This window comes from Populus trichocarpa, chromosome 1, assembly GCF_000002775.5.
Source record: "Populus trichocarpa isolate Nisqually-1 chromosome 1, P.trichocarpa_v4.1, whole genome shotgun sequence".
Lineage (NCBI taxonomy): Eukaryota > Viridiplantae > Streptophyta > Magnoliopsida > Malpighiales > Salicaceae > Populus > Populus trichocarpa.
Window position 1 is genome coordinate 38,507,219 of NC_037285.2, and position 27,391 is coordinate 38,534,609.

Below are 27,391 nucleotides of genomic sequence, written 5' to 3' on the forward strand. Positions count from 1 at the left end.
CATCTATACAAAAGATTAAAAAAAATTATAGATGAATCAGAAAAAACTTAAATTAAATGCATAACAAAAAAAAGCAATCGTCATTTAAAAAAGGCTCTATAAAAAAAAGAAAAGAAAGAAGGGGCAGTAATATAAATATAAATAAAAAATAATTTAAAAAACATAAGAAAAACATTAATTTTAAAAAAATAGAAAAAAGATAATTAAAAAAAAACAAAAGAAAAGGCCAAGCATTGTTAGACCTAGAAAGCCAAGCCAGCCCGTCTGGCCTATTTCGTTAAGACTTGTTCGGCTGGGCCCTTTTTTTCTTTGCATTGTCGTCCACCCCAGATTTTTTTGAAAAAAAAAAATAGATAACACATCATCTGTATTGTCCATTTTTTGACCACTATGATGGCCGAAAAAACAGGTTGATAGCTTTTTAGACCCAAAAAATTGAATTTTCAATTCATTATTTTTACCCAAAACACCTAGAAACCATCATAAGCAACTTGATAAACTTATTTTTGGCCTAAAAAAACAAAAAACCATCATAAAACTCGAAATCAACCCGAAATCAAAAATCTTATTAAAATCAGATCTATTTTTCTTGGCAATTTCAAGATAAACAAACCTCTAATGTAAGCTCCCCTCATTAAAAGAAGCAATTTGACACCAACTTCAACCTTTTTGGTATCCGTAATCGGTGTAAACGAAGATTTTCCCTCTCTAACGTTGGATTATAGTGACTTTCTCTCACCTCTCTTATGCCAGGAGCCAAAAAATAAAGAAATTAAAGTTTGGGACCAAAATTATTTTTTCCCTATATTTTTGGAAACTAAAAGGACCCAATATCAATAAGTTGTAAAGTATAAGGACTAAAATAAACATTTTACCTAAACTTTTTATTGACACTCATTCCCGTGTTTTTTAGTTTGGTCCCCCGTTTTTCAATCACACCTCTCCCAATAAATTAGTTTATAATTTGATCCAATAAGGATCAAATTAAAAAAGAACAAAAAAAATTAGCACAGTAAACCATCCATCGACAATGTCATGTGAAAGTATCCACAATGTATTTTGCACAATGAATCCCTTGCACCATTTAGTTTTTTAGTTAATAGTTAATAAAGGTACATGATATATAAAACAAATTTGGTGAGAAGGAGGAACTGAAGGAGCAGTGCTTTAAAAAAAATTACACTGGCATTGCACATCAACGACATAATTTGAATATACAAAGATGCCATTTGGCTGTAGAAATAACAATAAGAATACGGATATACAATTTAATTTCTTTTGCTACTTAACTAACATTTCGTATACAAGAAATCTCATTCTTAATGGCCAGTTTCCCTTGAAAAGTAATGCTGTAACTTTGAACATGCTTCAGGCCAGAATAAAAAAAAAAAATAGTAGCTCTAATCTGTTAGACTTCTGCAGCACAGAAAGAATCAATAACCTAGTACTTATCCTTTATTATATGTTCCCTTCCAGTCTAGTTCTGTTCCACATAAACTGATATAGTATTTGCTGCATTTTCTTCGTGAAAATTGTCTTGCTCTTCGGTTTCTAACTCTTCCTTTCTTTCTACCAACTTGGTCTTCCATCTGATACCAACTGCCTCTGCCTGATCTGCAAAGAGAAGTTTCGATGTAGGTGAACTGCAGATATCTTTATAAGTTTCATAACTAGCAGCACAAGTATTTCCTCCTCCAATATTGTTGACAGAGGATGCAAAACAGAGAATGCATCATTACTTCTCTCCAGGGTTTCTTTCACAACTAGAAAATCAGCGACCAATTTTAATTTACTGAATTGCACGAAAACTGCAGTTTCATCCAGACGACATATTGATGTAACAGATGTTGGGCCAAATACTTTGGAGATGCGATCTTTTATCACAGCTGTCTTGAGTTTAGATGGAAATCCCCAGATTAAAACAATGTTCTCAAACAGAATCCCTGTCTGCGACTTCTTTAGGTCTCTGCATCTCAAAGACTCTGCAGTTCTATGTCCGGTGCTTAAATCAATAATGTCTCCATTAATCCAACTGAGATATAGAAGGTTAGCATGCTTCTGGAGCCTCTCATTACAAGCCAAATTCTCAGATGGCGAATAAAGTTTAAAATCAATGCCTAGAAGATTGCAAGCCTGGGCAAAGACACACCCAGTCATGAATGCATCATATCCAGCTTCATGTTTGACTCCAGAAATCCAGCTGGAAGACCTGAAAATAGATATTCAATCTTGGTTAAAAGAGCAGCTTCTCCTCAGTTATAAGCACAAAAACAAAGAGCAGAGCAGTCAATTCATTCTTTTTCCATGTGAGATGCAAGACACAATTACTTGTGTTAACTTTTACTAGAACGTGATTTTGACTTGAAGACAAAACAGGCACCAAGTAGATGCATAAGTACATTGATCCCATAGAATAGACATTTTTGAAAGTTATCTTTCTAACAAGACAAAATCCCGTCGCAAAGTGATTCTGGCACTTACATACTAGAAATGGCAGGTGTTCATATCATGGGTTGGTAGGGGGATGATACCTTGTGCTTTTAACACCAAATTATCAAGTACTATAAACTCAATGGGGTTTTATTTTTGAATCGCTTCACTTAACATACATGAAAGACACTTCTTTTGTATGAGACAATATACATTTACAGAGTTCAAAAGTAAAAAGGGGAGGCAGCTTTTGCAACAAAATGAATCATGCAAGATCATTTTATAATTTACAGATAAAAAAAAAAGATAGAAAGAGAGAGATAGATAGAAAAAGACCTTATATCATCCACTTGAACCTCCACTTTAACAGATGAGCTAAAAGTCAGATTACAACTTTCCTTCGAAGCAAAAGCAATTTGTGGACAAAGTGATAAAAAGGCCGAGGAGAGTGATGTCTTTGATTTCTTCATCCTTTGCTTGAGTATATTGTTAGTATTCAAGAGTATTTTAGTGTCAATGATGTATGGAAAACATTTGTTAACAGAGTAGACAAATTCTTCAGCTTCCAACGGAAGAGGACCCAAGAATTTGCTGTGTATATGTGCTAAATCTGCATCACATAAAGCATCTTAATTAATACTGAATCAAGATGACACCATCTTGAAATGCACAACCAATATTCATACCCAAGAAGCAATTGTGACCGACAATCAACTTCTTTTCAGAGGAAAGGAGGTCAATAACATGTCGAAACCCAATTGCAGCTTTGATCTTCATCTCTGCTTGTCTACGATAGTCATCCATTACTTCTTTCTGGAAAAAAGAAAAGAAAAAAGAGGCTAAGCACTGAATTGTTGAGAGGGTTCAAGTGATGGCACTAAAGATACAGATTTCATATTGGTATTTTTATTTTGGCAATCTCCCTAACCAGTTGCAGCAGCAACGTGCTAACATATATGGTGGGCATTCTCTGTGCATAAGTACTTTTTTTCCCTTCTCTTACTTGGCATTTGTATCAGCTTGTGCTCCTTTCATCCATCAAAATTATTACTCAAAAACAACAGCCAATGTAAACTCAAAAACATTAAGACCTCAAGCAATGGCAGAACCACATTTGGACTACAAAGTAAAGATTAAAACTATTTTATCCAAAATCAAATATCAAATAATCTTCTAGGCAAGAGCAACTTTAGAAAACTCAAAATTCACATGAGTGATCTCATCAACCGATCTTTCTCGAAGTGATAGAATGTACTTTACCTTAAGCAAGTCCCTATCACTCTCTGAGTCCGTATACACAACTAGCTGCTGGGAACAAGAACTTTCACCTTCAACACGAACAGAAGCAAGATCTTTAAAATGCTTCTTTGTGACCTACATGTTTTGATTTTCATCAGTTACCATGCTTCAGTCCTCACCTAGTGTAGTATAGAACCATTATTCAAAAAGAAATAGTGGTATCAAAAGGATAACAGAGAATTTTTCTGCCCTAAGGGGAATAAAGAGCTTAGACTTCTACAGGGTAAAACATAAAACCCACATAAGGAACAAGCAATTAACAGCGTAAGAGATGAGAAAGATGCATAAGAGATGAGAAAGATGCATTAGAATCATCAACAAATTATTGCAGGTACATGCTGCTTATGTACTTAGCATAGTCAACAACATAGTTCCTCCAGTTCAATAGGTAAAAGCACCTTTAAGCGTGACAGACATCTGCAACTGAAATTAAGAGAAGATAGAGCAAACTTACCGATTGAATCAACCTAAGCTGATGGGAAGTGAACCCATTCAGAGAAAGAGCTGGACGCATCTTGTAAAAAATGTTCTGAAATTGTTGATTCGAGTCATTTAAAAATGACCCTTCCAACTGAGACCCCCCGCTAGTATCTTTCAACAACCCATCACGCCATTCTCTCAACCTATTCTTCATTCTTTCACTGAACAGGATATCCGTAATGCTGACCAATGGCACATCTCTAGCTTGTTCTGATAACTCATTCTCATATCGCAAATTCAAGAGCCTTAACGCTTCATCTTCTTGCCCTCTAGATAAATAAGACACTCCTGAGATTAACCAGCATGGAAAGTTCCCAAATTAATAAGACACTCCTGAGATTAACCAGCATGGAAAGTTCCCAAATTTACATACATATACATATGAAGTGCTGGCAAATTAAGCAGGAGAAGAAGAAGAGGAAGAAAGCAATCCATGATAGGAAGTTGCAAAGAAAAACCTTGGCGAATGCAGACATTGAAATCAAAATGATATTTAGCCAAGAAATCTATGGACGTCGTCTGGCAAAGGAACTCATACGAGGAAGAATCAATTGGAACCTCTTGACGCGGAAATATAAAGAAATTATGCCTGCACAACACAACACAACATTCTTCACTTCACTAAACATGGTTATTACAATGTTGCAAATCGAGAAATGTAAATTAAATATCTACTTACGGGTGAGCAATGAAGGAGAGACGAAGAGGGTCCCAACGAAAGGGGCAAACACCCAACTGAACAACAGCAAATTTCTCGGCAGAATCTTTAACTTTAAGGTACTTGACATCGAAGCGGTCAAACTCCAAGGACTCGCGCCATGGAGCGCTTGTGACTCCGGTCATTTCCAAGTCGATGGCCACGAAATCGGCGGCTTTCAGGTGGGTTTTCAGGTCAGCGACTGCGGTCTCGAAGTTTGATTGGGTCACGTGCTTTAGAGGGAACGAAGAGGAGAAGGTGCAGTAGTACGCACGTGAGAGTGCCGTCCTTAGCCATTGATGCTTTCTCATTCTCATTGTTTGGTTTGGTTTGCTTGGTCTGTGTAGGTCACAAGGGTTTTTGTTTTTCAAGGGTTTAAGTGTGGATAGTGGTGTGGAGGAGAAACAAAACATGAATCAATTTTTAGAGCTAACCCTAATATCATATTTACATAAAAAAAAATTCTATTAAAAAAAACTCATCAAAAATATTTTTGTGTCTATAAAACCCTAATATCATATTTACATATCAAAAGGACCCAAAATCTAGCTCTCACTTGACACTTTCAATCCATTTGACTTTTTTGGTATAAGAAATCTTGTTTTAGAGCCTTGTAGATTCAAAAAAAAAAAAATCGTCTTTGATTTGGATAATTTTTTGAATCATATTCATCTTTACAATATTTACATTGTATTACAATTGCACTATATTATATCACATTGCATAATTGTATAAGTGGATTATCAAATATAATTCAAATATATATATATAATGTTTAATGGCGCGCCTTACACAGATTACACATGAACATCATACAGATACTGGAATCATTTCCCGGCTGAATTCTTTAGTGCACGATTTTTTGTGCAAAATAGCATCACGCTTTCTATGGAACTTTTCCGAGTATATTTAGCACTAAAAATGGTGTGGTGGTGTTGGCCAAACCACCAGCCTTGTTGGGTTACTGCATTTTTTACTGCAACAGTGAGTTGATTAAGGAATCAATGACAACGACAGCTAAGATCATGAAGGATATGTAACACACAGCTTGCACCATCTTTTGGCTTTTGCACACAGCATAGGTTGGATATAGTTACAATATTACTTCTGTAAGGGCCACAAGCTTCCTTATAATACATGTTACCTATGAATTGTTTCAAGTAACACAAGAAGCCTGCCTTTGCACAATTAGGCAGACAAATCTTTCCAATGATTCCATGATCTGGTTAATGTACACAAACCGCTGCTGTGCCTCCTGGTCAAACTGGATTAGTTTGCGTTCTTAGTGGAGCTTCTCAAGCATTTCTCAAATGGCATCTCCTGGTGAGGTATTTCTGAAGTCTGAAGCAATAAAGCCCTCTGTATCAAGGTGGACTTTCACTGCCATGGTGGACCGACCATTCAAACACCAAGGACATCCTGTCAGGCAGGTAAAAGATAAATCAACAAAATCATTTAAGAATTGTCTGTCCCTAAATTATGCATATTTTTTCCCCTTGTAAAGGTGCATTCCAGAACAACTTCAAGCTGAATGGGACTTGTGGTTTAGCAATCATTATCAAACTTGAATCTAATGATTTCCGCATTCAATATATGCCAAGGCAGTGACATCATAATCCTACCGAACCAGGAATGACATGCTTTGTGGACATGATCAGAAAGGGCTTATTGTTGAAGGATAAATTCCAGCAATGCAGCTAAATTACTTACCAGATCTCCATATTTCCAAAGTTCATTGTGCTTCCAAGAATCAATGATCTGAAATACAACATTAGAAATCATAAAGTGAGGTCCCATGCAGGTTGCTCACTGAAGTGGCCTCACATTGCAATATTTGCATATATTAAAATTTCTTCACAAGGTCCGAATTAGGCGAGCTGCAAAGGCACCGTCCATTGAATGTTTTACAGGATCAGAGGAATAGAAACCACGTTTTGTTACAAAATCAGGTGGCACATATCTGTCAACAGGATCTATACGAAATTCCTGACACAAAAGATTGAAAAACTATTAAGACTTGACCAAAAAGCTTCAAGCCAAAATAAATTCTTTAATGCTATTTGTTGAGTGAGAAGTTGTCCAGGGGGATTAGTGCAGAAGAGTTGAATATTATCTTCTAATATCTCCAGATTATAAGAACCTTCCTATCTCTCCTTCTAATTAGAATGCAGACAAAAAAAAAATCAGACATGATAGCAGATGAGATTGAGCTCTTACAGGATGCCTGAGAAGAAATGCATCCACCCTCTCTTCATTCTCTTCAGGATCTATGGAACAAGTACTGTATACTAAAACTCCACCAGGCTTTACCAATCTGCAAATGCACAGCAAAAATTGTCAAGGAAACACAAGAAATAAGACGTTTGATCAAAAGGAAAAGTCAATGAGTATTGTTTTCAAAAAAAAAAAAAAGTGAATCAAGTATCCAGGATAAGCAACGGAATGTGTTAATAAAATTCTCTCCCAAAACAGATGATGTTATAGTGGTTATTAGAGAGAGAATTCTAATCTCACATGGAAGCCGCATCAAGAAGCTCCTCCTGCAATTTCTTAAGTTCTTCCAAATCCTCCAACCTCCTATTCCATCGCAAGTCCGCTCTCTTTAACAAAAAAGAAAAAAGCTTGCAACAATTATTGTGTATATCTTGTGTTCCGGATTAAGAAATGAATAGAGTAAGGAAAACATCAGATGATAAAAACAAACACTAAACAAAGTCCTTAGTATTATCAAAATTCAATGAAACTAATATTTTTATAAATATTAGTTAATAGACAACTACCTTGGACAGAACACCAAGCCCAGAACATGGAGCATCCAGCAAAACCTTATCAGACTTCAACTGATAACTTTCCTAAAAATTTAAGAAAAGAAAAGGAAAAGGAAAAGGAAACAAAAACCGATCTATAAAGGCTTTTATCTTGATGACATTACAGCTTTTTACAGTATGACAACAACTTACAGCGAAGGTGCGAAGATCAGAAGGGATGGTGGTAATGACACCATCGACTTGGTGCAACTTGGCTGTCTCTTTAACAATTCTCAACCGGCCTTTGTTTATGTCAATTGCATATAACATGCCTATAATCCATAAGATATTGCCACGCTATATAATATTACTTCACTAGAAAACTGAAGAATTAAAATAATCATCATAGCAGAACAGTTTAGTCGTTTTTTTTTAGCTCAGTCAATAACAATCAGAGAAAAAACACTTGGGCCACCGAGTTAAGGAACTTGATTTTTAGAGAGGAAAGGCTTGGTTCAAGAATTTAATTACAGATTCAAAATGGAAAGTAATTGTCATTAAAAAGAAAAGGCAAACCCATGGGATGGTGATGGTGGTTGGCATATTAATTGTAGAAAAAATGTTTTGTAACCGAGAAATTTTTGAGTTGATGGCAAAACACAATCACCTAAAAGATGCAGTCTACTCAGTAAAATTGTGTAAATGCCTGGAGGACTAAATGTTGTTCTAAATCCTTACAATTCTAAATTATCTTCAATGACAGCATTGGAAGTTCAGAAACATAATGTGTTTTTGTGTGAGTGTGTACGTGCACAAGGCTTCCAAGAGAGAGAGAGAGCAAACACACACACAGTCACACACAGGGGCAGACTTGTATGCAAGAGAAAGGGGGTGTAATTGCCCCAATTAAATTTTTCAAAATATTCACCATAGTCCTTAGTAATTTTGCAAGTTCAAATTTATCCTTCTTTGCTCAGACATTTTCTAATTTAAATGGATTTTTTTTTATGATTGCTTCAATTTTATTCTTAATCTAATAATTTTGTTCAAGTACAAAATTACTTGTTTAGAATAATATTGCTATTACTGACAGAGCTCGATTGGATAGAGTAACAAAAGGAGAGAAGCAATAATGTGGAACCGAAGGACATGTATATCTCACCTAGAAGCCAACTGCAATTGGCTTATAATGTAAAAGTAAGGAATAAAAATGCATGCTGATGAGATGAGGCAGTTGCTTTAAGCAATGAGCAGGTGCGAGAAAGATGTGATGCTGAAATGGCATAATAAAGGCTAAAAAGCACCAGAAAAGAAAGCAGTAACTCTTAGAACTAGCATATACGACCTTTCTTGGTTTAAAAATACCTTGGCCATGCATTTGTGATGCCATATAAAGCGTCTTTCCTCCTGGAGCAGCACAACAATCAATGATGCTATCGCCAGGTTGAGGATTAACTACAGAAACTATCAAACCTGCAATAAACTTGTGTCAAAATACTCTACGACATGTTGAGTACGCCAATATCAGTTGAACCAAAATTAAAAGCCAGGTCAATTCCAATTTTACTCGGCCTGTAGTTGAAAATGCAAGCAGGTTTAAACATGAACTTGACAAACACAGATTCAGTTATCACAGTGGTTGACCTTAGCCTTAATGTGATCATCATATAGTTTAGACATGAGAGCAGGCCTAGAAAGCAGAAAACTACAAATGTTTAGGATGTTTTATCACCGTATCCTACTGCATTCCAACACACAATTTTCATTTTCTTATATATTTTTCTTCTTCTTTGTTTTCATGCAGTGAATACCTAGTTTTTGTTCCAGGGGTAATCAGAAGGTAAGACAAATATCAACCTGCACTCTCATCCTGAACTGCACATAGACCTTGTTTCAGCAATCCAGCTTGAATGACAATCTGAAGCAAGGAAAAGTATCAGTATTCTGTAAAGTGATAGGTGATCTGAAAAGAGAAATGTGTTAACAACCATTAAATGTGTTCACATGTTCATGCACATGTTTGTGTGTTTCTGATAACAGATTGCATTGTTATTGAGTTTTTTACAATTGGAGAACTACAAAATAACAGACATCAAGGTCGAAACCAATTAAGAAAAAACTATTATAAAGGCTTATTATTCATTGATGTAAAAATCAGTTATCTAATGAATATTTAACAATAGCAGCTAGTCTCTCTACATGCATGCCTTGTGTTGGCCATTGAGTAGGGTTGATGTCTGCAACTTGCTACTGGATAGAACAATTTTCACTGTATACCTACTATGAAACAGTCATACCTTTCTGTGTAAATATGACTGAAATATCATAACTAATACCTGCAGTCCAGTTTTAACACGGACAAAATGGTCCAAGTGCAAAGAAAGCTCGTGAGGAACCTGGAGTTCAAGTAAAAGATCATTGATGTCAGCATCCCATGACATGTTCCCACATGTGTGCATGTGTGTGTGAGAGAGAGAGAGAGACCATAGTTCCAAACAATTGGGAAAAATGCAACCCCACTAAATAATGCCAATTATCCCATCCCATCCCATCCACTGAGGATCCATGAATAACCTTGATCTTTTCTGCACTAAAGGAAACCCAAAAAAAACCAAAAAGGAAAGAAAGAAATCATCATGCACCTTCAACATATTGAACTGCATCACAAGGTCAGCTCTTGTAACTCCTTTCCCGCTGTTTGCCCTGAGATCAGTATTGGGAAAGAAGCATCTGAGAACCATGCGATTTAATTTATAGAAAAAAAAAAAGAAAAAGGTTTAGCTGAAAACCTCAAGCTGAAACTGGGGTTATCGTTGTTCCACATCATCAGCTTAATTGCTTTTTCTTGCCCTAAAAGCTTCGTCCAACGCCTTACCATCCACTGAAACATTATAAAAAATCAAGAAATGGTGAGCATGAATGCCGCATGAATTAATTTATTATGTTTCCAATCTATGAATTACCATACTTCATTTTGTTTAAGAAAATAGAAACTCATACAATAAAATGCATATTTTACTATCACAACTAAATCAAAGGAGATCCTTCCCGAGTTAGTAAAAAGTGCACAGGAAGCCTAATAAACCCATTCATCTTGCAGATTCTGTTGCTTATCATATCAAACAAGAGATGTTGCAAGACAGGCATCTATCCAGATTTTGACACAGCCAAGGGGCAAGGAATTTGTGTACATGAATGAGGTTTATGACCACGATTTTGTTATTGAATTTCAGCTGAAACTGGTGGATTTTCTTGAGTATAAATTAAGGCTTATGCAAGTTTAGTGCATAAATGTCAAGTAGCATACAGAAGCTAACTCAAATTTCTGTTCTGCAAGTAGAGCTAGCTCCTTGAGTTTTTACAGAAATCCACAAACATCTCATGGGCTCAATTTCTTAGGAAAATGTAGATCATCAATGACTGACCAATTGATTTAAGAGGTTTTTTATGTTATGTCAACAATCACAGTGGCAATTTAACTTATCTTACGCTGACAACAAGGAAGGGCAACAGTTGCAATATGCACTCACCACAGGATGAGAATAAAGGGTGGCAAGGGCGCGTGCTTGGGCGCGATCATCACCTTCCAATTTAGGAAGGGGGAGTGAGTTACTTTCCTACATCCAAAATGTTTGTAACACATGATACCCTGATGCTTGCCACTTGATTTAACATATGATAAGATAAGTAACGAATCTTCTTTTCCTTGTCCTGGATTTGTGAATAAAGTGGCAAACCTTAAGCAGCACTAGCTTCCGGAGAATCCCATTGACCATGTTGCCAGCACCGGGCCTGAGGGAAACTTTTGCAAGCCTCACATTCTGCAGTCATGACATGCAATATCCAAAAAAAACTCCTCACTAAACAATTTCAATATACCAGATTATAAAATCCAAATATTGAAACATTAGATGAGAATTTAAGCCAGAATCTGACCTCAGGCCAGACCACTTGAATTAAAACTAGTACGTATGAAGTTCCTCTAAAATGAAGAAAAATTTTGATTGGTTCCTATAAGCCATATAGTTGGCCATGCTGTCATAGGAAATGCAACGTCTACCTAATCATTTTTCCCTTTTCAAAGAACATGAATATAAAATTACCTGGAACAACTAGTTTGCATATGACACTAACAATCTATTTCCAACTAACACGAGTTTTAAATAAAAGATTGATTAACATGTCCATCCTGAAAATACTTTCAAAATATGAGAGTTACTTCACATCAACATGTGTTTTATCTATTTTAGCAAAAATTCTGATTAACCTCTCCAAAATGATTACATACACCAAAAAGACACCTGACCAAGTAAAAACCGGTTTTATCTTCATGACCATAGGAAGATAAGAAAAATCTTGTAAGAAAAGAACTCAAGAGGAAAAGAGCAAAAAGAAAAGCTCTAACAAACTTACCTCATCAACAACAGCATATGATGGCATGTCTAGCTTCACAATCTCATAAAAGCCAATCCGGAGAATCTAAGAAAATGGGAAAAGAAATGTGAGGAAAGACCCAGTCCCAAATTTAAATTATTACATATTTTCCCTTAATTGTTTTTTATAAAATGAAACACTGAGTTTATATTCACCAAAAAAACAATCTTATACTTTATCTAAACATCAACAAAATAATTTTGAACACAATTTAATACTAGTTTATGTAATTCTTTCATTTTAAGATAAAATAGGTAGTAATAAATTGATAGTAGGCAAATGCATATACAGCTATTCTGTAAACACCATTGGATACTATGATGGCAGCATAAAGCTTGGATATATTTGTTACACTTCAGACCATGACAGTAAACCATTAGGTAGACAAGTCTGGCTGGTGTTATTAGTGTGATTACTCTCAGTCATTCCTGGTCCACTTTTTGTGAGCTGTGTTCTACACCTTGCACTCTCACAACCTCCTTTAAATGGACTAGACCACACATCTAACTTCCAAAGGTAATCTTACCATCTTGTGTCTACTGATGTACTCAGTCTTACACCTTCCACTCTCATGGCCACTTTTGCATCGACTAGTCCACACATCTTAAACCCAACGACACGCTTTCATGGACTAGATCATTCATTTTAAACACAGAAAAATAAGAAAATAACTTCCTTGTATATCTCAAAGTGCCAGCTAGCTATTATATTGCATTCCATGCTGCTCTAGTAAAAAATATCACACATAACAAAAAACAAAGTACACAATCCAAAACTACCTGCAAGAGAAGAGGTTCCATGCTCCTGAATGCTTTCTCATCATGGCACAATGATCCGATTAGATAATCAAGATATCTTCTCCAGCGAATGGTGCCTCCAACAATGTCCGTAACCTATGTTTCATAAGTGAATGAATAAAGAAAAGAAAATAGATGAGTTTACTGCAATCAAGTAGGATGCATTCCCTTAATCATAATAGTGACAACTGAATGTATAAACTATACTATGTTTTGAACCCATACACAGGTTTAAAATTCTTCCAAATAATACAGTGAAGGCCTTGAAAACCAGCGAAAATGGAAGCGCACAAAATATTAGTACCAATCTAAGATCACGATCATCCAGGTCCTTGGTTCGGAACCCAAGAGTTCTTTCAACGTATCCCATTTCATTATCACCAGACCCTTTCCCTTTATCATTCAAAAGATCAGCAAATGCACCACCCATCTCTATTCTCATCAACCTCACTGCAGAAACTGTATAAAACATGGGCAAATCCACATAAGTTTCAAAGTACTAAAAAGTAAATGAGTCCTATAGCATACACTATTAAAGCGAGCTAATCTTTCCAGCAACAAAAAGAGTGTGCACGGAGTGACATGTACAAGGCATTAAGTTTCGAGTTAACACAAGAGAGAGAATACCAGCTCGATGAGGCGAAACCTGTAAATTCAACTTCTGGGTTTTGCGCAAGGGACTCTGAGGACTCTGGGTTGCTGTTTAATCATGGGCAAGGAAACAAAACCAAATCCCATTAAGATCACATACACTAATAATGAACTAAAACAGCCTGAAAAAACACAATCTTTCACTTAACATCATAAAATGAAGCTATAAACTAACACAATTTCAGTTTTGCATACAGTTTTCTTTGCAGAAATGTAGCATTCTGTATTGCCGTGCAATGGTATAATTCCCATTTGGTTTCATTTTTATAAATGAAATTTCATTCATCAAAGAAAAAAAGACTAACACAATAAAGAAACACACCAGGATATATATATATATCGGATAAGGTAAATATTATATAGTGGCATAAGCTTGGTTGAGAATTTCTGAAATTGGGTGCTTAAAAAGAACAAAAAGTTGAAAGCTTTTTTCCTGTATTTTCTTGGCAACCAAAAAGAAAGTGATAGAGAGCTTACCTTTTCTACGGGTGCTAAGAGATGTTTTGGGCTTGTGAATCCTCTTCAGTGGCTTAGAAGGACCAACCTTGTGTATTTCTGCAGAGAAAAAAACATGGAGGGAAAGCACTTGTGCCATTGCTATTAACACTTGAGAGTGAGACTTCCTTTTTGCTAAGATATCTAGAAGGAAGCTTTTCTTAGATAGCAGCAAGCCAAACGACAGATCATCTAACTGACAGAGGGTAGGCTTCGAAATAAACGACAGTCGTCATTTTGGGTTCGACTTTGGTCTTTGAGACTCTTGTTAAATTTCTTTTTTGTGAATGTCCCTTTAAATATTTAACAATTTTAGTTTTTATCCTTACTCTTAAGAACTATGTTAGATTTTAATCTAAATATTGTTTGGGGAAGGAACCAAGATACAATCAAATTAATTTTTGTCATTTAATCTAAAAATTAGAAAATATAATAGCAAAAGTCATAAAAAAAAATGTTAGATTTTAACCAAAAAAAAATACAATATAGTTTTTTTTTTGTTTTTTTTCTAATTTTATCAGTTTTTCAGTTTTTTTACCTAACCCCGTTAGAAACCTTACTTTTTTTTTCATGATTTTGAATAGTTTTTGAAAAAAGAATAAAAAAGAGCGCAATGCTTCTCTATCTAAAAAGAGACTTGAACAAAAAAAATAATGTTAATTTGCAAAAACAGTCATCAAAGATAAGTAAATAAGCTAATTAAAAAGGTAGGGTAAGGAGTGTTAAAGTTTTCCTTTTCTTCACTATTTCTCTCTTTAAGAGAAAACCCTAGTCATCGCTGCCGGTGAAAGAATCAATGGCGGCAGCCTTTTCACTTCTCTCTCCTCTTCTTTTTCGTTGTAAACAAATCTAGATCCAGTTCCCACATGATTCGAGATCTATTTTTGTTTTTTGTTTGTTTTTACTACATGTGTGAGCTACAATAACCATCCTGTTTTAGAAAGCTCTTGTGCTTGAAGGAATGGCTAACAAGTGCTATGGAGGTCTATTTCCACATCCCAGTAAGGGTTTGTGTTGGTCCCAAAGGCTAGGGGTTAATTGGCTTGTTAAGACTTAAAAAAAAATTAATCAAGTTTAAAAATATATTAAAATAATATTTTTTTATTTTCAAAAAATAATTTTTAATAGTAGTTCATTAAAATAATTTTAAAATATAAAAAAATAAATTAAAATTTAAAATTTCATGGCAGATAACTTGCATAACATTGTTAAACAGAGGCACAGACAAACAGGTTATGTACTTCACAATGCCGTATGCGGTGGAAAGATAGCTTTAAACACAAAGGTGCATGTAATAGGCTAGTACTGTGAAAGCAGTGCTTCTGACAAAATTTACCCAACATAACTTTTTTTTTAAATCATATAAAAAACTATTAAATGCAAAATTTTTCACATCACGTAAAAATAAACATAATTATTCTTATAACAATATAGTAAATAATTCAGTGATAAAAACTTGGGATTAAAAAGTTTGTTCTCCCTGTAATCTCAAATTCGAGCCCTGTAATTACTAATATGATGGCCACTAGAGACTTACATGGTCATTAACTTCAGGACCCGTGAGATTAGTCGAGTTACGTGTAAATTGGCCCGAATACCAGTGTTAATTAAAAAAAACATTATTATTATTATAGTCAAACCTCACTCAAAATAAGACTAGAATCATAGTTCATAAAGTTAGCCTGATTAACCTTAAATTCATTTTTTAAAAATAAAAATAAATTAACATGTTTTAATTCAAAAAAAATAAAATATCATGAATCAATTCAAATTTTTTATATGATCAGACCAAGTTAATATTGTTTTTTTAAATCCGGAATAATTCAAGCCAAGACAAAGTTTTATAACTAAAATTTTTATTACTAAATAATAATATATAATTATTTTTAAAATATATAAATTGAAAAATAATATATAATAAAAATAAAATAAATTATTTTATATTTTATTATATCTTATCTATTATAAATCAAATAGGATACATCCCTATCACTATCCAGTACAATTTTGTTTTTATTTTTCATTTTGTTTCCACTGTATTATCTTTTCTATGTCGGAAGAGTAATTAAATGCTAAATAATAAAGGTTTGAGTGTGACCAACTAGAACTCTCTCTCTTGTTCACGAGTATTTTTCATGTTACAAGGAATGGACAGATTTAAAAAAGGACTTCCTCAATGTAACTTCAGTCCTGTTCTCATTGTCATTTTATCGAACAGCTTGTAGCTACAAATAGTCTTCTATAAAAATAGTCTATTGAAATCTCAACACTTGAGCTTAATCTCTGTGCTGATGTACTTGCTCCGTTTAGACAGAAAATAGTTTTCGAGACCATATCGGAACATTGTTCTCTAGAGAGGAAGGAAGCAGAAAAATCCGTGGTTTAGTTGGACAAAAATATTGCCTTCATCATCTGGGCTCGAAAACTTGAAGGAGATCGTTTGAAAACCCTTGATTTTGGCTGGGTTTTAAGTGATAACGATCTTTGGGGAGAATTACTCTGGGAAAAAGATGGAAGGAATCTTATGCCTCGCTTCGTTTGTTATTTATTTGATGGAAAATAATTATTTTATTTTGAATTTTTTATTTTTTATTTCACCTCTTAGGCTTTGATTTAATATAATTTTTATATTAACTTTTATCTTTATTTTTATAATTATTATTTGTTTTTTTCTTATTATTTTTTTAATTAAATTTTTTTATTTATCAAATTTGGTTTTCATTATTTTAATTGTTACTTATTTTATTTGAAATAATTTATAAAATTATAATTATTATTATTATTATTATTTCATCATCTTTCAATTTTTTTATCTATTAGATTTGATCTCCATTATTTTGATTGTTATTTATTTTATTTGAGATAATTTATAAAATTAGATTTTTTTTCAATTTCATTCTCATTCAACTTTTTAATTTGTAAGATTTGTTCATCATTATTTTAATAAACTTGAAAAAAAAATTAATAACTTATTTTTCATGACATAACCAAACACTGAAAAGTGTTTTCCAACTTTTTTTCTATGACACTACCAAACATCGAAAAATAATTCACTTTATAGGAATTTATTTTTTAAAAAAACCACTTAAACAGGGTTTTAAGAGGATGCTAATTTGCTTATAGGATAAAAGCTATTTACTGAGAAACTAGAATAGGAAAGAGTCGTTCGAAAGCAACAGTGTTTTTTATTGTTCATCAAGATTCATTAGAGTTCTCGCCAGATTATTCATAACTAGTTTTTTCTTTTCTTTTCTTTTTTGTCTTTAATTTTTTTTTCCTACTATCACTATAAGTTTTGTTGGCATAATTTTATATCATGAGATATGTTAGACTTTGCATGCTCTCACTTATACCATATGTCAGATGTTATTCTAGCATTATAATAAATTACAAAATAAAATATTAGATCATGGTGAAAATAATAAATTGAAAAACAAAAATCAAAATTAAAATTAAACATATAAAAAGAGACATTTTCCATTTTTATGGTTCATTGGCATGAGAAACTTTAGTTTGGTCCCTTAAGTTCTCAATTTTGCATTACTTGGTCCTTATTCTTTTAAGTTTTTATATTTTTGTCCTAAACTTCATTTTTATTATATTTCAATCTCTGAATGTTGAGAGATGAGAGAGAAAGTATCTGGTTGGCTATAAGGATGACAATTTAATCTAAACCCGATGGATACCGATTAATCCAACCTGAATTGGTAGGTTTTTTTAGATAGTTACCTTACTCAATTGGTAATGGATATGGCATAAGTATTGTCAAACCTGATTCAAAACCCGATACGAACCTAACCCAATATATATATATATATATATATATATATATATATATATATATATATATATATATATATATATATGAATTCAATATAATGTATAAATATCTTATTTTGAATAATAAATAATAGTCGGATAATGAATATCCATATGAATATCTAAAACTCGATGGATAAAGCATGAATATCTAAATTTCTTACACAATGGATAATGGATAGAATATGTATATCAAGAAGCCTGACCCATAGATATCTATTGTCATCTCTTGGTAATAAATATAAAAATCAATCTTGGTGTCAATGAGTCATCTTTGCTAGAAGAGTTAAATGGAGGATGGGTTGCCTTTTCCATAGATTGAGACCTGTTAAGTTTTTTTATTCGATTTGATTTTTGTTTTTAGAGTAATAAAATGTTGTTTCATGATTGAAAATGAGTTTATTGAGTTTCCAATGATGTTTTCAGAGTGTTTTAGGTGAAAACAAATTGAAAATTGAGTTTTTGAACCCTAAAAACTTGGACCTTACTTTTTGAGTTACCAAAAATAATCAAAAATTGTAATAGTGGATGACACAACATCTACCTAAGCGAATGACTTATCGTCCAATCAATTAAAAAAAAACAAGATATTAGATGAACGATATGTCATCCACCCATTTGTTTTCTTAAAAAAATAAAACAAGTGTGATGTTGATGCGAACTCGGAGTGTTAAACCTTATAAACCACAATAAAATTTGGAATACTCACCTAAGAAAGATAAAATCAAATTAGAGAATCCCCCAACCCAATGATTGTTTGAACCAAAAACCAACTTAGAAACCACGATCAAGAGTTGGAATACTAACCCAAGAAAGATAAAATCATATTAAAGAACCTTGACCCAATGATTGTTTGAACCAAAAACTAAAGGTACATGGTTAGAATGCCACAAAGATAATATCTTCGATAAGTTGTGGAAGTTCAATAAAGAGCCCAAAGAAGAAGAATATTAACGTTGTTTAATTCATAATGATGATAAAAAAAGGTATAATTTCTATGTTATTTCAGTTGTTTATATAAGATGGCTATCAAAATAAACACTACTTGGTTAATAAGCTTAGATTAAATCCACATAACTAACTAATTTGAAACCAAAACAAGAATAGAGTACAAAGTCCATGCTTTGTATATAATGAAGTCCAATTCGTACAAGTCATGTATGCTTTGTATATAATAAGGCCTGATCCGTATAAGCTAGGGGTGATTATTTTTGGTTCGGTTCGGTTCGGTTTTTACTTATAAAAACAACCAAACTAAAATTTTGTAAAATACAAAAAATAAAACCGAAACCGAACCGAAACTGGTTCTAACCGACCGGTTTCGGTTCGATTATTTTATATTAAAAACCAAAACCCAACCGACCGGTTTTGGTTTGGTTCGGTTATTTTATATTAAAAACCAAAAGCTATAATGTTTTTTGGGCTTTTTTATGGAATTTCTGATGGGATTGGTTTCAGATCGGTTCAGTTAGTTTTTTAGTTCGATTCAATTTATTTTTAACTAAACCGGTTCGGTTCGATTGAGGTTTTTTGATTTCAGGCTTATGAAACCGAAACTAAACCGAATATTTTTAAAAAATATTCTAATTGGTTTAATCAGTTTTTTTTCATGGTTCAGTTTTTTCAATTATTTTTTTTGTTTTCTCGGTTTGTCAGTTTTTATTCACCGCTAATATAAGCCTTGTATATCCAACCCTATATGCGGTATATGTTAAACAACCTTATCTTTTATTTGGATCAATTGATTAAAGCTTGATCTTTTTTTAAACTCAACTTTATGCTTGACACCATCTTAGAAAGAATTCTTAAAGCTTACTCAACCCAAATATCATGAATCAACCCATTGAATATCTCTTTGATCATTTTAGCTCTTGCCATTATAATAGATCCAATCGGCACATGTAATGGATCTTGTAGTGTTACTTATTGATTCTCATCACTCCCCTTTTCTAAAAAAGATTCAACCATAAATCATTACCTACATCAAAAAAAGAAAAATTAGAAACATTAAATATAACACTAACATTATACTCACCTAGAAATCTCAACTTGTATACAATGTCATCATTCCATTCAAGGACTTAGAATGGATCATCCATTCTAGGATGCATCTTAGATCACCTATGGGTTAGGAATTTTTCCTTTCTCGTATGCACCTAAATCAAATCACAAGGTTCAAAGATAACACACCTACTATTCTTGTTGGCTTAAGATGTACATTGATTATTCTTTATTTCTATTTGCTTTCAAACACTCTTATAGTGTTTCTTCAACATTTTAGCCTTTTTATTTCAATCAAAACAAACTCTTTCACCAACATATAAAGGCAACAAACCCAAATGAGTTAGAGAATTAAAACCATAAATAATTTTAAATGGTAAATGATTAGTAGTAGAATACAAACTCATATTATATTTAAACTCAAGAAACAACAAACACTCCTCTCAAGTTTTCAAGTTTCTTTTAATGATAGTACGTAATAAAATAGATTAGGTCTTATTCATTACTTACGTTTAACCATCTATTTGTAGATGACAAGTAGCTAAAAACAATATTTTAGTTCCTAACTTTTCCCATAAAACTTTCCAAAAATAACTAAGAAACTTAACATCTTGATTTGAAACAATACTTTTAAGAACACCATAGAACCATATTATTTATCTAAAGAACAAATTAACAATATCGTTTACATCATTGGTCTTACGACAATGTATAAAATATGTCATTTTAGAAAACCTATCTATAATTATAAAAATTGAATCTCTACCCCGTTTTGACCTATGTAAACCTAAAACAAAATTCATGGAAATATCTATCCAAGGTTCATTAGGTACAGGTAAAAGAGTATATAACTCATGCGATAAGACTATATATTTGGCTTGCTTATAAGTGATACATCTATTACATATCTCTTTTGTATCACATATTATCTTAGGCCAAAAGAAAGGTTAATGTAACACTTTTAAAGTCATTCTCAAGCCAAAATAGACCACCAAACCACCTCTCATGGGCTTCATGCATAAGCACCTCATACATAGAACAATCAGGTACATAAAGTTTATTCCCTCTAAATAAATACCTATCAAGCCTATAAAATTTCCCATAAGTTAATCAACAAAGTCATTATCATTAGCATACAGATCTTTAATATACTCAGATCTCAATAATCTTACATTTAGATTAAAAATAAGAACATATCTTGTAGATAGAGCAACAACTACAATATTATCCTTATTTTGCTTGTATTTGATGACATATGAAAAGGTCTCAATGAAATCCACTCATTTGACATGCCTTTTATTCAGATTACCCAATTCTTTTAAATGCTTCAATGATTTGTGATCTGTATCGATAATAGACTCTTTTGACCACAAGTAATTTTGTCGTATCTTTAAAGTTTTAACCAACGCATAAAACTTCTTGATAAATTAGGGTAATTCAAAGTTGTCACATTTAGCTGTTCACTAAAATAGGTTATTGGTTGCTTTTCCTACATCAAAACAGCTTCAATACATATCTCTAAGATATCACATTCAATCTCAAAATATTTTAGAAAATTTAGGCAATACTAATAAAGGTACGAGATATAACCTTTATTTAACTAAATAAACGCATGCTTTTATTCACTGGCCCATTTAAAACTAACAGATTTCCTTAACAATTTAAAATTGAATGCATACTCTTATTCACTTTCTCATTTAAAACCAACAAATTTCTTAACAATTTCAGTGAGTAGTGCAACTAATGTACTAAATTCTTTAACAAATATCCTATAAAAACTAGTTAGACCATGAAAACTCCTTATCTCGGTAATTGATTTAGGCATTGGCCATTGTTCGATAGTCTTTAACTTTTCTTCATCTATTTTTATACTTTTTGCATTGACAACGTAACCAAGAAAAACAACTTTATTCATGCAAAAATTACACTTTCTTAAGTTGGTATACACTTTTAATTCCTTAAAATATAAAACACACAACACAAATGGTTGATATGCTCATCAAACTTTCACTATACACCAAGATATCATTAAAATGGACTATAAAAATTTATTTATAAATACTCGAAGTAATGATTCATCAATCTCATAAATGTGCTTGGTGCATTAATAATACCAAATAGCATAATCAACCACTCATATAGCCTATATTTTGTCTTGAAGGTAGTTTACCATTCATCTCATTCTTTTATCCTAATTTAATAATATTTATTTTTTAAATTAATTTCTATAAAGATATATGATCCATGAAACTTATTTAACATGTCATCTAGCCTAGAAATATGATATTTATAATTTACCATAATATTGTTGACAACCTTGCAATCAACATACATCCTTCAATACTCATCCTCCAATACTTATCCTCCTTAGCGCGAGTAGTATTGGAACTGAACATGGACTCATACTATATCTTAAGTACTCCTTTGCCAAAATATTCTTAATTTTCCTTTGAATCTCTTTTGTGTCTTCTAGATTACTTTTATAAGATGATCAGTTAAGAATTATGGCTCTAAAAACAAGATCAATTTAATGTTTTATTCTTTTAATGAGCTGTAAACTATTAGGAGCATCATTAGAAAATACATTTTCATAAAATAAAATAAATAAATAAACAATAACACAAAGAAGAGATTGGTCAAGATTATTAGTATAAAAAATGCCTCATTGTATAAAAGTATAAACATAGGCTGGTTTGTATAGAAAATACTTTTTACATCACTCTCTTTTGCATAAAAGCTCACTTACTTATTTTTTCCCTCAACACCTCATTTTATTTCCTCTCATGTAGCTCATCTCTCTTTCTTTTTTATTGATCACCTTTTTCTTTTCACTCCTCTCACTCTTTATCTCTCTCGGTTGTATAAAGATAATGGATTTATTATCTTTTACAAAAGAGTAATTGTTCTTGAACCCATCATGAAGGGTTTTCATATTGAATTGCCATAGTTTGCCTAATAATATATGACTTCTATGCATGAGAACAACATTATAAAGTACCTCATCATTATACCTCCCAATTGAAAAGGAAAATAACACTTATTTGCTTACCTTTAATTCATTACACTCATTCAACCATTGCAGCTTATATGGCTTATGGTTTTTAGAAGTAGGTAAATTAAGTTTTTCAACTAAAGTAGTGCTAGCTATATTGGCACAACTTCCCACATTGATAATCATATTATATACCTTGTTATTGATGTAATATTTAGTATGAAAGATGTTTTCCCCTTGCTGCTCCAACTCATCCTCATTAATTTGAGCACTCAATGAACTTTTAACCACAAGTGACTCACCCTCAACTAGATACTCTAATCTATCATCAATAACATTATCAAGTAGCAATATTTAATTATCCTTAATATCATTTTTGGTTTCTACTTCCTTATTATCACCAAGATCATAGATTTGTTTTTTGGATACTAAGAAGCTAAATATCCTATTTCTAAATAATAAAAATATTTTATGTCATGATTATAAGGTGGTTGAGAATAAGAGTTATCTCTAATGTTGGTGGAGACGTCTTTCTTGCCCTCAGGTGGTTTGGTTTTGCCTTTAGAAATAACCCTATCATCCTTCTTTCAATTTAGTTACCATGAAGAGAACAAACTAAAATTTTGGCTTGGCTTTGAATTGTCTTTTTTATTAAGTTTTCGTTTCACTTTCGTAGCCATATATACCATGTCTTTTAATTCTATATGGTGTTGTAACTCTATAATATTTGTTATCTCTCGGTTCAGATCATTCAAAAATTTTATCATAGTAGTTTCCCTATCTTCCTCTATTTTTACTCAAATCATAGCAACCTCCATCACTTTAAAGTAATCCTCTATCATAGCTAACTTTTTTTTTTCCTCGGAGCAATCATGGCAATAAAAAATCAGCTTTACTTTTATTTTCCATTCTAGAAAGGTTTTTGGATCATGCTTTCAATGGAAAAGGGAATATTTATTTTAATACTCTTAAGATTCTAGTCTACACCATCATGACCTCTAATATCCCTTTTAAACCTTTTATCATGCCTATCACCTTTTTGCCTAAATCTACATATATTAAGCATTGATGTTTAATCATTTTTATCTTTATCTTTATCTTCATTCTCAACATAAAATCTTTTTATGGGTATGAGAGCATGTCTCTCTTACCCTCCAACCTTAGAAACCCGTCAGGGTTGTCCCTATTACAAGTTAGTAATCATAATGTCTTATTTATTCACCTGATCCCTTATATCACCAAATACAATATTCATACACTCAAATTATTGTTACATTACCTGTAACACAAAGAATTTGTTCTCCTTTTCTCATTGGGTGTTGACTTGTTTTTGAAAGACTTATTCAAGAGCTATACAATATGTTAGTAATAAACCTCATACACTCTTTTATGTGTTTGCACTCAATGATATATCATTTCGCTCGTGTTTCACTTTTGACTCAGCTTTTCTCGATATTAATCTCACACCTTCTTATCTTTTTTCCACTTTTAACTTCCCCTTTTTAGTTCTTTATTGAACTAAATGAACTTAAGCGGGAAAAAAATGATCATAATGTTCAAACCCTAAGATTTAAAAACAAATAAAATAAATAAGAAACAAAAAAAGAATTTAAGAAGAAAAAGAAAAATAAACAAAATTAAAAGGGAAAAAGGCTAGGTCTAAATCAAATAGAATATGGAATGACAAAAGTTTAGCACTAATAACTATTTCAAATGGAAAATTAAACACTAAAGATCAACAAATTTTTATTTTATTTTAAAAGTAACTCAAAAACATAGATTCAAGATTAAACTTCTTGACTGACATTTATTTAACTTTTTTAATCATTGTAAAATAGAATTGAAGAAGAGAAAACCTAAAATTAAGAGCACAAGTTAGAATAATTTGTGCTAACTATTTTGATGAATGCGTATATCATGAATTTTAAACCTAATTGGTGCAATTTGATGTAAACAAAAAATATTTATATTCTAATTTTGAAACAAAAGAAAACATTAAATTAAAGATATTATTTCCAAACGAAAAATACTTTGAAAAGTAACATTATCACATTATTACAGTATCATTCGCTACCAAAATAGGCCAGACAACTTGTGTTTAGGAATTCTTCAATACGGTCCACTTTAGCTTAGGGACTTTGCTTTTCATTACACCAGGACATGGATGACTCTTTAACCAAAGAAATTTTTTTCTTGTGCATTCAATATCCCCCCCCTTTTTCCCTAATCAAGAAGACCAGCACAAAGTAACATATGATTTGGTAACATAAAAATGATAGTTTCGAGTTTTTTTTATATAATTATTAAGTAAGCTTTAGTTTTGACCCAGTAATTCTTTAATGTTCCACTCTTACTCTTAAATTAAAATTTTTCCAACGTTACCTTTTTATTTTTCAAAATGATTAAATAGGCTACATTTTGAATTGATTTTTGATTTTTTTTATAGGTTCTTAAGTGTATTGTGAGATATTATAATATTTATGTAGATTTAAGAAGAAAAAAATATGAAAAAAGTGAACTTTTCATTAGTCATTAATAGTAAAGAGCATTAAAAGAATTTAGATTGACTGCACTATACTATAGGTTAGATGAATTGTTTTAACATAAAAAAATATCTAGGTGTTACTAACATGTTTTCTAGTAGAAAAAAAATATAAATCATGTAGGGGTTTGTCCAAGTGACCCGATCAACCTGAAAGATCAAGAGACAACCCGGAAAACAATTAAAAATATAGGTAGTTTTTTAATTGTTTTCCAACGTTACCTTTCTAGTTTTCAAAATGATTAAATAGACTACATTTTGAATTGATTTTTGATTATTTTTTTATAGGTTCTTAAGTGTATTGTGAGATATTATAATATTTATGTAGATTTAAGAGGAAAAAAAATATGAACAAAAGTGAACTTTTCATTAGTCATTGATAGTAAAGAGCATTAAAAGAATTTAGATTGATTGCGCTATACTGTAGGTCAGATGAATTTTTTTAATATAAAAAAATATCTAGGTGTTACTAACATCTTTTCTAGTAGAAAAAAATATAAATCATGTAGGGGTTTATCCAATGTGACCCGATCAACCTAAAAGATCAAGAGACAACCTGGAAAACAATTAAAAATATAGTTTGACTACAACAAAAATTCAAGACAACATGTTTTTTAAAAGAATATTGAGACAAAAATATATTTAATTGACCTCGGGTTAACCCGGATTAACCTTTCAAATCAACGACCCAGATCATGAGAGCAAGATAACCATATAGGAATCAAATCAAAATCAAATATGAAACCCAATTCCTAATTAAACCAATGTTAATTGATGAAATTTTAAAAAAAATCAATTAAACAAAGAGACTAAAAAACAAATAACTCGAGTTAATCTATTAAAGCTGTAACCCAGATCACGTGACTGAGAAACTTCATATAAAGTAAATTGAAATAAATTATCAAACACAATTCTCAATTAATCCAATGTTGAAGGATGAAACTGAAAAAAATAACAATTAAAAAAATGATAAAAAAAACCCTAGTCAACCTGGGTTAACGAGCTAAAGTCTTGACTCGGATAATGAGACCAAGATAACCTCATAGAAAGAAAAACAAATATGAAGCCTGGTTCCAAATTAACTAAATGTTGAAGGATAAATTAAGAGAAAAAAATTCAATTAAAAAAAGAACAAGAAAACCCGAGTTAACCCGTAACTTAGGATAAACAACTCTAATGTTAAATGATGAAATTAAAAAAAGATAAAAAAAGACTCGAGTCAACCTAAGTTATCTTACCAGGCTTGTGAACCGGGTAATGAGATCGGGATAACTTTATAAAAAGCAAAACAAAAAACAATTATGAAGTTTAATTCTAAATCAACCAAATATTGAATGATGAAATTAAAAAAAATAAATTTAAAGATAACAAGAAAATTTGATCTGAGTTAACCTATCATGCCCATGACTTGGGTCATTTGATCGGGATAACCTCATAGAAAGTATACAAAAAATGACCTAAGTCAACCTAGTTAACCTATCAAACTCGTGACCAAGGTCATGAGACTGTTATAACTCCAGAAAAAGTAAAATCAAAGCAAATTATGAAACCCAATTTTCAATAAACTCATTGTTGAAGGTTAAAATTTAGAAATATTCAATCTAAAAATATAACACAATAAAACGACCTCAGTTTACACAGGTTAACATGCAAAACATGTGACTTAAGTCATAAAATCAAGATAACCTCATAGAAAGCAAACCAAGATAATTGAAAAAATACCAATTAAAAAAAGACAAAAAAAAACTTGAGTCAACTAGGTTAACCTGTCAAACTTGCAACTTGAGTCATGAAACTGAGATAACCTCATAGAAATTAAACCAAAATAAATCATGAAGTTTAATTCTCAATCAACCTAATATTGAAGGATGAAATTGAAAAAAAATATCAATTAAAAGAAGACAAAAAAACTTGAGTAAACCAAGTTAACTTACTAAACCTGTGACACGAGTTATGAGACCGAGGTAATCATGTATAAAGCAAACCACAATAAATTATGAAGCTCAA

At 32.0% G+C, this 27,391-nt stretch overlaps 2 protein-coding genes across 2 annotated transcripts; both read right to left on the minus strand.

Moving 5' to 3' along the window:
• Positions 1-1,166: 1,166 nt before the first annotated feature.
• Positions 1,167-5,358, minus strand: LOC7487549 (poly(A)-specific ribonuclease PARN). Its single transcript, XM_052450732.1, is given in 8 exon segments — positions 1,167-1,695; positions 1,698-2,209; positions 2,767-3,040; positions 3,117-3,243; positions 3,691-3,804; positions 4,184-4,497; positions 4,668-4,798; positions 4,889-5,358. Coding segments are annotated over 8 exon segments (2,121 nt in total). The 5' UTR covers positions 5,320-5,358; the 3' UTR covers positions 1,167-1,477.
• A 581-nt stretch (positions 5,359-5,939) lies between these two features.
• On the minus strand, positions 5,940-14,180 carry LOC7485114 (uncharacterized). The gene is made up of 18 exons (XM_002300345.4): positions 14,013-14,180; positions 13,512-13,583; positions 13,189-13,343; positions 12,867-12,980; positions 12,067-12,132; positions 11,391-11,474; positions 11,184-11,270; positions 10,443-10,534; positions 10,296-10,356; positions 9,990-10,049; positions 9,511-9,571; positions 9,019-9,126; positions 7,867-7,985; positions 7,687-7,758; positions 7,421-7,506; positions 7,124-7,220; positions 6,617-6,892; positions 5,940-6,325 (listed from the first exon to the last, which is right to left on the minus strand). Exons 1-17 carry the CDS (start codon positions 14,128-14,130, stop codon positions 6,761-6,763), a joined length of 1,584 nt encoding a protein of 527 aa, XP_002300381.3. The 5' UTR covers positions 14,131-14,180; the 3' UTR covers positions 5,940-6,325; positions 6,617-6,760.
• Positions 14,181-27,391: the final 13,211 nt, after the last annotated feature.

What these genes read in the sequence shown, in the direction of transcription:
- LOC7485114 (XM_002300345.4), bottom strand. Translation starts at nt 14,130, where the DNA reads ATGGCACAAGTGCTTTCCCTCCATGTTTTTTTCTCTGCAGAAATACAC. An exon ending in TCTTAGCACCCGTAGAAAAG is followed by an intron (nt 13,584 to 14,012) that starts GTAAGCTCTCTA and finishes ATGATTAAACAG; the next exon opens with CAACCCAGAGTCCTCAGAGT. An exon ending in AACCCCAGTTTCAGCTTGAG is followed by an intron (nt 10,357 to 10,442) that starts GTTTTCAGCTAA and finishes TACTGATCTCAG; the next exon opens with GGCAAACAGCGGGAAAGGAG.